The 12,855-nt window shown below is 40.0% G+C and overlaps 1 protein-coding gene across 1 annotated transcript in view; it reads right to left on the reverse strand.

Moving 5' to 3' along the window:
- The window catches only part of LOC111603759 (zinc finger protein chinmo), a 57,360-nt gene continuing 44,505 nt past the window's right edge, over positions 1-12,855 (reverse strand). The window contains 5 exon segments of the mRNA XM_030223352.1: positions 1-1,604; positions 1,691-1,838; positions 1,899-2,749; positions 2,812-3,029; positions 11,258-11,849. Coding sequence (XP_030079212.1) covers positions 438-1,604; positions 1,691-1,838; positions 1,899-2,749; positions 2,812-3,029; positions 11,258-11,375 — 2,502 coding nt within the window. The 5' untranslated portion in view covers positions 11,376-11,849 and the 3' untranslated portion in view covers positions 1-437.

The following is a 12,855-nucleotide window of genomic DNA, read 5'->3' on the forward strand; positions in this document are numbered from 1 at the left end:
GTTGTTTGGTCTCTTGTTTTGTTGTTGTTGTTTGTAAATAAATTGTAAAAAATTTGTATCAAATACTGCAGCTGTGTTTTGCTCTTGTGTGTATGTGTGTAAGTGGTGTGTGTGTGTGTGTTTTTTAAATTTAGTTTTTTAGTTTTAGTTTTAGTTTTAGTTTAATTTATATAGTAAACATTTTGCCCAGTTTTCGTTTTGGGTCTTTGCTCTTTGTTTTGTTGGTCTCCGAGGGCAACGACAGTTGCAACAGTAGTCATATCTTCATCTTCATCTGGCGATCATCTGGTTGTTCATGATCCTTTAGCGTAAACGTTTTTCATCATCATCATCATCATCTTCATCATCATCACTCAATCAATCACTCATTGTTAGGCTTTAAATTCAATTTGTGGGGGGCGGGTCTAATTCAAGTTTAATTCTTTTTTTTGCTGTTTTTAGTGCTCGCTTGCATTGGGCGTGGAGCTCATTGGCGGCGGGCTGGTGGGCGTGGGCGTGCGTGGCTGTTCGTTGGTGGGCGTGGCATTATAGTGCCTCAGCTGCTGCTGCTGCTGTTGCTGCTCTGCCAGCTCCTGCTCCTCCTCCTCAGCCTCGCTATCGCTAAGCGGCTCTATCTTTGGCTCTACAACAACCAACTCGGATTCTATTTCCGTCTCGGTCTGCTCATCGATGTCCATGGCTGAGGCTTTGCTAAGCTCACTAGCCTCGGCATCGCTGGCATCTGTGCCAGTGCCCGTTGTTGTTGTATTTGCTGTGGTATCCATTGCCTCAGCCGCCGCCGCTGCTGCCTCCGCCTCTGCTCGCTGCTGCTGCTGCTGCTGCTGCTGCTGCTGCTGCTCCTGTTCAGCAGCCATTGCCGCTTTGATTTGCATAGCCAGCTCCTGATGCGCCTGATGCTGCTGCTGCACAAAGCTGAGCAGTCCGCTAGCTGCCGCCGCTTCGCTTTCGTCGACTCCCCCGCCCAAGCCACCGCCAATTGTCTCGCCTGCGGTTGCCATTGCATCCCGCCTCTGCATGCACTTCTCCAATGCCATTTTGAGTGATTTACGTTTACGCTGCTTTGCTGCCTCCTTGTTTGCATTTATGACTACTGCTGCCGCTGCCGTTGCGGCTGCTTCCTATGGTGAATGATTGGCCGCCGCTGCTGCCGCCGCCGCTGCCGCAACATGAGCGGGCGCAATCGTGGCGCCAGCGGCCAGGCCAATCTCCTGCTTGTGCTCGCGCGCTATATGCCGTCGCACCGTGTTGTTGCGCGTGAACGTCCGCTCGCAGAAGGGGCACGGCACCCGTATGCCCTGATGCCGCTGCCTGATGTGCGCGCGCAGATTCGTCTCGTAGCCGTAGAGGCGATCGCAGTACAAACATTTCAACTTCTTGCCATCGGCCGTATTGACGCTATTCTTGTTATTCATCTTCGTTGCATTCCACACGTTCAGCATGTCGGCGGGCGCTATCGAAGCGGCCAGGTTACCCGACAGCGATCCATCCGCGTTCTTCAAGTTCTCCAACAGCGTGTTCGGTGTCGTCGACGAGGTGTTCGAGTTGGCTGGCGGCGGCGAGAAGTTCGAGTTCTCCAGCTTCACGCGCAAATCCTCAGCGCCATTCTAAGGAGAGTTCATTTTATTAATATCTTTAAATATATATAGAGAGAGAGAGAGAGAGGGTAAAGAGAGCGTGTTTTTTTTCATACATCTGTCGACTCGTCCATCAGCTCGCGTTCATCATCGTTGGCCTCGTTGGCGCTGCCATTGTTGCGCTCCGACTTGACAATGCGATCCAAGCTGCTCGGCGCATTGCCATTGCCGGCTGTGGTGCTCGGACTGTGGTTCTCATAGCGGCTAAAGAAGAGAAAACAAATTATAGAAACAGTTTGAGATGTTTGAATCTTTGACACTTGCCTGGACTGTGGTGAGGCGCGCTCGGAGTGCATTGTGTCCGCCTCGGTGGGCGCTGTTGAGGAGGCGCTGGATGAGGGTCGATGGTAGGTCGGCTTGTTGATGGGGCTGGGACACTCCGAGGAGTTCTTGGAGCCATCCCGCAGCACGCTGCCGCGCAGCTCCTGCTCGGCATAGGGACTGCGCAAGGCGCGCTTGCGCAGCGGCTCATTGAAGGACATGGGACGATGGTACATGGGCGGCACATAGCCGGACATGCCGCCCATGCCGCTGGCGTTGCTCGCATGCATCAGCGAGTCGCATTCCTGCTTTAAGCTGCCCGTCGAACCGCCCAAGTGCAGAGCGGTGCCTGCGCCGCTGCCCAGGCTAATCGAGCCGCCGGACACGCCCGCTACGCCACCGACGCCAACGCCAACGCCACCTGCACCGCCATTGCTACCCGGTCCGGGTCCGGCGCCTGCGCTCAAGGGTCCGCTAATGATGTTGCCACCTGCACTGCCGCAGCGATCCGCCAAGGCGCCCGCGCTGGCCGCCAAGGCGCTCAGCCCGCTGGCAGCGACGCTCGCCGCAGCGGCCATGCCACCGGCAGCTGCCATGCCACTGAGCGCACCCGCCAGGCTCAGGCCATTGCCATTGGAGCCGCCAATAACACCTGGACCAACACCAGCTCCATTTCCACCACCAGCTCCAGCTCCACCTCCTCCTCCTCCTCCACCTCCACTGCTGCCGCTCAAGCTATTTCGCATGCTGCGCCGTCCAGTGGGCGAGTCCAAGGGCGAACTGTCGCCCATGTGTTGTTGCTGCTGTGCCTGCTGCGCGGCCAAACGGCCCGTCTCTGTGGACAGACCCTTGACCTGTAGAGCAATCGAACAGAGATTATATTTATAGTAAAGATTCATTCCGGCTACGGACTCACCTGTAGACTCTCGGCGGATTTGAGAAAACTGTTGAGCGCCTCCTGGGAGACATGGACTTCGCCTTTGTACATAAACTCCAGCAGCGCGGCCATATTATCCGGCGTGGTCGCCTCCAATATGATGACGCATTGGCCATTTGTGGGCGTGTTCTCGAACAGATCGGCGAACTTTTTCGAGCAGGCGGCCAAGATTAATTTGTGTGCTCTAAATACAGCGCCTGGAAAGAGAGAGAAGGGAGAAAGGTTTATTATACATTGATAAAGTGGGAAAAGCTTGACTGAAGAGAGAGCTTCAGAGAGCTTTTTGAACTAAAGAGCATAAGATAGAGCTTTAATATAGGAAGAAATTGAAGGATAAATAGGCAGAGATAGTTAGAGGGGGAGACAAAGTTACGAAGAAAACGATTGATGAAGTGAGCTTTAAGAGAGAGAGAGAGACACGGAGAAAGCTTAAAGGTTAGAGCCTTAAAAATAGCTAACGGAAGATAGCTAAAGGAAGAGATCGTAAGGGAGACATCCTAAGGGAGACATCCTAAGGGAGAAATCCTCAGGGAGAAATCCTCAGGGAGAAATCCTCAGGGAGAAATCCTCAGAGAGAAATCCTCAGAGAGAAATCCTCAGAGAGAAATCCTCAGGGAGAAATCCTCAGGGAGAAATCCTCAGGGAGAAATCCTCAGGGAGAAATCCTCAGGGAGAAATCCTCAGGGAGAAATCCTCAGGGAGAAATCCTCAGGGAGAAATCCTCAGGGAGAAATCCTCAGGGAGAAATCCTCAGGGAGAAATCCTCAGGGAGAAATCCTCAGGGAGAAATCCTCAGGGAGAAATCCTCAGGGAGAAATCCTCAGGGAGAAATCCTCAGGGAGAAATCCTCAGGGAGAAATCCTCAGGGAAAAATCCTCAGGGAGAAATCCTCAGGTAGAGATCCTAAGGTAAAGATCCTAAGGGAAAGATCCTCAGGGAGAGATCCTCAGTAGAAATCCTCAGAGAGAAATCCTCAGAGAGAAATCCTAAGGGAGACATCCTAAGGGAGACATCCTAAGGGAGACATCCTAAGGGAGACATCCTAAGGGAGACATCCTAAGGGAGACATCCTAAGGGAGACATCCTAAGGGAGACATCCTAAGGGAGACATCCTAAGGGAGAAATCCTAAGGGAGAAATCCTAAGGGAGAAATCCTCAGGGAGAAATCCTCAGGGAGAAATCCTCAGGGAGAAATCCTAAGGGAGAAATCCTAAGGGAGAGATCCTAAGGGAGAGATCCTAAGGGAAAGATCCTCAGGGAGAGATCCTCAGGGAGAAATCCTCAGGGAGAAATCCTCAGGGAGAAATCCTAAGGGAGAAATCCTAAGGGAGAAATCCTAAGGGAGAAATCCTAAGGGAGAAATCCTAAGGGAGAAATCCTAAGGGAGAAATCCTCAGGGAGAAATCCTCAGGGAGAAATCCTCAGGGAGAAATCCTCAGGGAGAAATCCTCAGGGAGAAATCCTCAGGGAGAAATCCTAAGGGAGAAATCCTAAGGGAGAGATCCTAAGGGAGAGATCCTAAGGGAAAGATCCTCAGGGAGAGATCCTCAAGGAGAAATCCTCCTAATAGAGAAATCTTAAACGAGATCCTAAGCAAAGAGAGTGGATGGAAAAGGAATGGATGTAATCTCTTTACTGGGTGCCTGCTGGGCCCAATAGAGAAGCGCTAAATGATTTTAAATCTCTCTGAATAAATCTTGGCATTTGCCCAAAAAGAGTGGCAACTGAAACACAAGTTGGCTGAGAGTTATATAACCAAACTAGTTGGCCCAAAAGGTAATCTGGCGAGCTAATATTTAAGTTCAATTTGTATTTAAAAATTTAAAGTTCTGTTGTAACCTTGCCAGTAAAACAAATACAAATTATTCAAATAAATCAATTTCAAGCATATATAGTACAAAAAGCCACAAAGAAGTCACATTTATATACATCAATGTTTATAGCTGTCATTTAGGCGCTCAGCGCTGAGTAAAGAAATTAAAGCGTACTTGGCTCTGTGCTTGTGGCTATAAAATGCAGCCAACAGCCAACAGGTGGCGCCGCAGAGCGTTAAACGCGCCAAAGACCTTGAACTCATAAAAATCATGTCACATATACACAAGCAGATATATATGTATACAAATATATAGATATCAGGCGCACACAAAAGCATAATAAAAGTCGAGCAAGGAAATCATTTCGCTCGCTCTTAGACCAAACACAAACACACAGAGAGACATACATATTGTGTGTGTGTGTGTGTTGTGTGTGTGTGAGTTATTATTCAACATCAAATTCAACGTCTTGCACGACGTCTTGGCTTTGTGTGTGTGTGTGTGTACCTGTGACACACAGAAAGCAGCTGCTGCTGCTGCTGCTGCTGCTATGGTGGCGTATACGCAATATCCCTTTTACACAGTCAGAAGGAAGCGCGCCCTTCCTTTGACAATATAAGTATATTTTTATGTGTTTTCTTGACTGCGTCGCCTGGCTGCCTTTTGTTACATATATATGTATATATAAGTGTGTGGGTAGGGGTATTCGCTGTTTTGCTTGTGCAGAATTTTTCACGCTTACTTTTTGGCAGAGCTGTCTGGCAATTACAAGTAGAATAAGCTGGGGGCGGTCGAAGTGTGTCTCGAGTTTATGGGGCACTTGTTGTGAGCTTCTGTTTGTGTGTCACACTTAACCTGTGTCACATTGAAATGAGACTCAATTTTACATGCACACACACATACATACACACACACATTTAAGCCAATAATAAACTTTGTGGCTAGCTGCAGAGGAACAGACACATAGAATGTGTTTGATTGGGCGAATCATTTAATCTAATCGAACTGCAGCTAGAGGAAATATTTCAACTGAAATGTGTGTCAACACGCGCTTGATAAGCGTTGCGTATCAGCGACGCGACTACGCCATGTATATATATATATATATACTTTATATTTATACACTTACATACATAGATATTACTAAAAAATGAAATCAAAGCAAGCAACGAAACAGAGTAAGAAAAAAAAATACAATCTGCGCAAATTTTGCTAATCTTGACATCTATTTGAGTTGGTAGCAGTTAGGAATTTAGTATGTTTCAATAAAAGTATAAAGCTACTATCGATAAATATTATCGTTCTATGTACTATACATATATAGAAGATTTTGTGTTAATTATCAGAGAAAACCATCTTCAATTACATATTGAGATTGAATTCAAAAAACAGCTCATATAACTAAGTAATCGATAATATATCGATATATATTGAAATTGAAATTATATTTATTGAATTGAAAATTAATTTTGTTTGTAATTTTTCCTATTTTCTACATCATATATATGAAAGCTATGAAAGAAAAGTTATCGATTAATATAAATCACTGTCAAAACATACTCAGATTTATAGCGATATACATTTACAGTAGCGTCAGTGATTCATTATATAAGAGTCTTAATATGTAATACTAAGTGTATAAGAGTTATAGTGTATAAGAGTTATAGTGTATAAGAGTCAAAGTGTATAAGAGTTATAGTGTATAAGAGTTATAGTGTATAAGAGTCAAAGTGTATAAGAGTTATAGTATATAAGAGTTATAGTGTATAAGAGTTATAGTGTATAAGAGTCATAGTGTATAAGAGTTATAGTGTATAAGAGTTATAGTGTATAAGAGTCAAAGTGTATAAGAGTCGAAGCGTATAAGAGTCGAAGCGTATAAGAGTCGAAGTGTATAAGAGTTATAGTGTATAAGAGTCGAAGTGTATAAGAGTCAAAGTGTATAAGAGTTATAGTGTATAAGAGTTATAGTGTATAAGAGTTATAGTGTATAAGAGTCAAAGTATATAAGAGTCAAAGTATATAAGAGTCAAAGTGTATAAGAGTTTAGCACTCTTATATACGCTCAAGCCAAAAGAGTTTATAAGAGCTCAAAAGCAACAGAGCTCAAGAGTATAAGTATGCTAGTATAAGAGCTGCATCAAATCCACATCTTGTATATATATTTATTTATACCCTGTATTTGTTATGCAATAGCCAAATGATGCAAGTCTTATACACTTGAACTTTTATAATCGAAATCGACATCGAAATCGTAGCGAAATGCATGCGTAGCAATAATTCAGGCAAATAATAAACAACAATTGTTATTGTTATTGTTGTTGCCGCTGTTTTTTGTGTGTTGATTACAATTTTTATTTCGTTTTATTTTCGTATTCGTTTTTTGCTTCTTGCTTTGATACAACAGAAATTGGGTCACAAGCGAAAAAAATATTAGGAAACGAAGAATTTCATTCTTTATAAATGTGTATATGCTGGTATATATAAAGTTATATAGTTATACATATATATATATATTTTATATATATATATATAGAGGAATTAAACGCTGATAAACAGACGGAATAAAATAACAAATGGCAAACTAATTGCCAAAGCTTGTTTACGTTCTGTCTCGCATATTCTGCATAACATATATATATATATATATATATATATATATATATATATATATATATATATATATATATATATATATATATATATTATATATAGATTTATGTATGTGTGTTTGTGTATATATGTGAATTGAACATTAATACAAAAATATTTTGATTTGCGTTTTAACGCATTTTATGCACTTGAAAATTATTTGTTGTGCTGACAATTCAAAGCTGTATATATATATACAGATATATGTCTGAAAATATATACGCATATCTATAGTTCTTTAACTAATCTCTCAAACGTTTTTCGATGATTCATTTATTTATGATTTTTCTGCATGCTTCGCTTTGAAAATAGTAAAAATATTATTCCATTCCAATGGGCTTTCAAGCAGTCAAGGTTCTTTTAATCAGATAGCACCATTGGGGGTTATTGATGTACTGTAAATACTGATAAGGCATATTTTAAATTACGATGCAGTCCAGTGCTCATTACGCTTATGTAGAAGCCTACAAAGATTATATATATGCAAAGGAATGAGCTTTCGATTTATGTAACACGTGAGCTTGAATGTGCTTTGAAAGCCTACTTAAATCGGTTTCACACATATTTTAAGCTCTATATTGTTTCGAAATATTAGTAAGCTTTTAAAAGCCGAGCTTAAATGTGCTTTGAATTCTGGATAAGACGGCAGCGTTTTAAGATAAACTTAAATGTAATCATTACTATTCCATGAACTTTCATGCTTTTAACTGAAGTTTTAATATGAATCTAAATAATATAGAAAATGCCTTCATAGAATTTTAAGAATTTGAATCATGTTTTGACTAGAATAACAAACGAAAAACGAAATGCTTTTAATTTATAGCTAATTTCAACTGCTTGCTTCTTTAGTTAAAAGCTGATTAAAAAGCTTTTCAATTATACATGTATGCCTTATGCACTTAAGCTTAAGTCTAGCTGCATTTTACAGCTTAAGCTTAAGCGTGGAGCTTAAATGTGCTTTTCGGCCTGCAAAGGCTTTTAACTACAGCTTGTTAAGGCTAAATATAGATATGCATATAGTACTCTCTAGAATTGTGAAGAACTAAAGGCCAAAGCTTCTCTTAGCTCTCTCTATTAATAAGGAAAAATGATTATAACTTTAGCTGCACAGATTTCCAAGAACTTGAAGCCGCCATCCATTAGCGAGCTTCATAGCTATTATTTATTAATGATGGCGTCTCTAACGTCTAACGGTAAAACAACCCCCAGCAGAAAAAAAAGAGAACCAACGCCTAGACGGCTGCATGCGAAATGGCCCAAGGCCAAGCAAATGTTCATTTCGTACAAATTTTCATTTCTCAAGTGCTAAAAAAGCAACCCCAACCAGCCCAAAAAGAAAACCGAAAAAACACACATGAATATTAAAAAACAATGAAAAAATACAGCAAAATAAGAAACAGAAAAAAAACAAGCTATATTTGCTTTTGTTCGAAGGGGCTGGCAAATATTTAAGGCTTCATTTCGAAAAGCAAAAAAATTTGAAATGTTAAATCAAACATATGAATCAGAAATCATATACGTCTATATGTATACATGTACATATATATTAAAAACCACAATTAAAAGCAGCCCAAAAAAAGCAGCTTAAAATTTGATTTTTTTTTTGGGGCTTCATTTCAGAATTTTAATCAAAAGTAGTAGCACTTCGATTGATATAGATGACAAGGGATTGCGATTTGGGTATTTTTGTATGTTTTTTGTTGATTTTTTGGCTAGCCAGGATATGTTTGCGTGGCAGACAGCAGAGCTGCCCGCTCACAAAGAGCTAAATACACGCATACATACAAACACACACATATATATATACATATGTATGCTTTTTATAGCTGCACATAATCCACACAGTTGGCCAAAAATATGCGCGGACTACGTCAACAAAGCAGACATGTGAAACGTACAACTGGGCGCTTGCTATTTCAATAACTGTAAATACGCGACGGAACATGTTTTGGTATAGCGAGAAAGGGCAAACGCGGCGTATGCGTAATTTTTTTATTTATTTTTATTTTAAAGCGTGCAGCAAAGCTTTAAGCAAAGTTTCTTTGTTACATTTCTAACTGCTTAATACATAAAGTATAGAGTTATAAACACGAGGGTGGCTTTAGAAGTTTGCGTAGTGCTAGAAGACATAAATTTGTAAGCAAAAAGTTTGCCAAACTCTTCTCCATATATATATTTAAATGTATGTGTATATACAGCTATGCGTTAACCCACGTACACACATAATATCTTCAATCAAAAAGGTCTACACATGACTTGGCCAAAGGTTAAAAATGAGCTGTCACCGACTGAAGCCGTAAGCAAATCTCTTGCTACCCAAACCAATTACTGACCTCACACAATACGCCCTACATAGGCCTCTATATGTATTTATTACTTATATATAACCTACATATATAATGCCCATAGAAGCTGAGCTAAATGTGCCGCCTGTGCGCTCGCCCCAGACATTTATATTCATTTAATAAGACGCCATAAAACTGTAGTAAAATATGCTGTAAATGAAATAGTAACACACACACACGCACAGCCAGTCACACACACACAGCTGAACAGACAACGAGACGGCCCATAAAAAGGTGGCGCGTCTTTCGGCCTGCCTTTGGCCGCTTTTCCGGCTTTTCCGCATTTTCCACTTTGCCGCCTTGTCAGAAAAAAAATCAATGCCCGCTTTTGGGCGTTTGCAAAACTGGCTTTTAGCCACTTTTAGCGGCTTATTAGGCAAAGCAAAAAGGTAAAGGAAATTTCATTGTCTTCGTCTCTGTCTGTCTGTCTGCCTGTCTTCCACCTTCCAGCTGCCACCCCCCTCTGAATGTCTCTCTAACTCCGTTTAGCTGTCTGTTGACTTATTGATTGTCAGCCAAATTAAGTGCGTCCCATTTAAGGTCAAGTTTTGGTTTCCTTTTGTAGCGCACTCAGCATTGGCTTAAATCCTCAATGTGTATAGAAACTCAATTGACTTGCAGTATATACGAGGGCGGTCAGAAATGTTTATACACATTTATAAATATTAATATATACGTATCTTTCAATCTTTTATCTCCGTTTATAAATATGTAATTATTGAATTTATTCGGACTAAATTTTCATAGAAATTCAACAAGTTTTTTGTTCACATTAGATTGGAAGCAAATAACATAGTCTACTTCTAGGATTTGGTAGGATGGTTTGGAGAAGTAGTAAAATGTAGATGAATTTATCTACAACTAACAAAACATATCTATAAGTATAAATCTATATCATAAAAATCATCCAGCACTACTATTTCCATGAACAGTCTAATTTTCATGCATCTCTCTAAAATCATGAAAAACATTTTTTTACAAAAATAACGGATTATTTTCGTAAATGTTTTCTTTGCAAAAAATTTGACATCTTTTTAGTTTTTCATTTTGTTTATATTTTGTATAGTGCAGAATTACTATATATAAAATAATATAGATTTAATTGAGAAGAAATATAAATGTTTGCCCCAAAAAGCTAAGCTTAAAGTTTAAGGATAAAGTTTAAAATGAAAACGTATTTCTATTAATTAATATTTTTTTGAAATTTCATTCTTTCTTAATTGAAATTTTTTTTTATAATTGTGTTTAGTATTTTCAAAAATACCTAATTGAAATTTTTAATATTTAAAATATTTAAATATTTATTTATCTTCTATCTTGTGAATTAATTAACTAATTTTTTGTCGATTATTTTGCTATTTTCTACTCTCAATTTTATCTATATTTTTTTTACGTTTTAGAAAAGTATGTTCTATTCAGAAAGTTTAATTAAAATTAAATAAATTGAAAAATGTTGAATATATCAATGGATCTTCCTGCCAACTAAAACTGCAGCTCCCATTGCATTTGATGTCAAAACAAAATATGAACTATGCTTAAGCAATTGCAACTGCTGCACATCTTTCTGTTTCTCTCACACTCTGAATATAGAATTTAATTTTAGCTGGCACTCACCATCGCAGGATAACGTGACATCGGCCAATAGATCCGATTTGAATAGATTGGAGAATGTGATTGCCAAGTTGGACGAGTAACTGTTCCATTTAAGGCAAAATTGTTGTTGTGGATCCATTTTGTTGTACTTGTTGTTCCAGTTGCTCGTGTTCCAGTTGTGCCAGTTGTTCCAGTTCTAGTTGTAGACTCGCTGGAAGGATCAGGCCAAGGCCAGTGGAAGCTTTTGCTGCTGTCCACAAGTTGCGGACGTTTCTTTGTTTTATATACCTCGAGTGGTTTGTTGTTGTTTTTAATGTTGTCGTTTTGTTTTCAATGTTGCCAAAATGGAATTTCGTCGAATCGTTGCTTAGCCGTTTGTGCATAAAGCAATTTTGGCTGCAACAAATTCTTAGCCAAAGGGAATTTTGCAATTGTTTGTTGTTGCGTTTGTAAAGCGTGGACGACGTCCGCTGCCTGCGCATGAAATATTTTTTATTTATTTATTTCATTAAATATTATTTACTATTGTTTTATAAATATTTCTTTTATTTATGATTTGTTTATTTTGGTTGTCAGTTGAATTTCAGGACGCGCACTCCGAACACGACAAATGCTGCAACGAGAATGACGAGAAAAATTGTTTTGGATTTGTGATTAGTTAAAGATGAATGCGTTAGTTGACATAACACACATAAAAAAAAAAGCAAAAGCAACAGCAACAACACACACACTCAAGAAGACAAATCCAGTGCCTGCTTTGCTTTTGCCTTTGCCATTGCCTTTGCACTTTCTCAGTAAAATGCAACAACAGTAGTCAGCAGGCAGCAGGCATGCAAAGCTTACTAGCATAAAGCTCTCTCACTCTCTCGCTCTCACTTGCTCTCGCGCTGCTTCGTTCAGTTTTAAAAGCCTCAAATTTCACAGCAAGGCGAAATCGAACACAATGCATTTGTATTTGTAATTCTATATTGAAAGCGAGGACTGCTACGACAGTGACGGCAACTGCGACTGCGACTGCGACTGCACCATATTTCCGTTGTTAGCGGCAAGCAGCCAATTTATTAGAAATTAATCGAGCATTTAGTATGCTTGTGTGTGTGTGCGTGTGTGAGTTTGTGTAGCACCCAAAAGATATACGATTTAATTCCTGGAATTAGGCGCTCGCTCAAAAATGCCGCCGTCAAGATGCAACCAAAACTTTTTACTTCTGCTTTTAATGCTCGTTCGAGCAGTACAAATAGGGTATATTAATGGTCGCAAATATTTGTTTCTTTAAATGAATGGGTAGGAATTAGAAAACATACATACATAGTATATACATCGTTCATACACATTGTATATCTATACATTTATAATAAACAAATATATTTGTGTTTATTAAAATTCCCAAATTTATTCAAGAAATTTTACATCGCAGTAAAACCTAATTTTTTAATCTCTTCGATCCTCAAACAAGTATTATGCAGTCGGTTCTAGCTTCTTTCTTCGTTGTTGCTGCTCTTGTGACTTTCGCATGCGCCTTCGTAGTAGCCTGTGTCTACAGTTTCTATCTCTCACTCTCTTTCTCTATATCGCTCTGCTTCTCTCTTCTCTACTCCCCTTGCTTTAGCATGCTTAGC

This window comes from Drosophila hydei, unplaced genomic scaffold, assembly GCF_003285905.1.
Source record: "Drosophila hydei strain 15085-1641.00,03,60 unplaced genomic scaffold, DhydRS2 tig00000172-arrow-pilon, whole genome shotgun sequence".
Taxonomy (NCBI): domain Eukaryota; kingdom Metazoa; phylum Arthropoda; class Insecta; order Diptera; family Drosophilidae; genus Drosophila; species Drosophila hydei.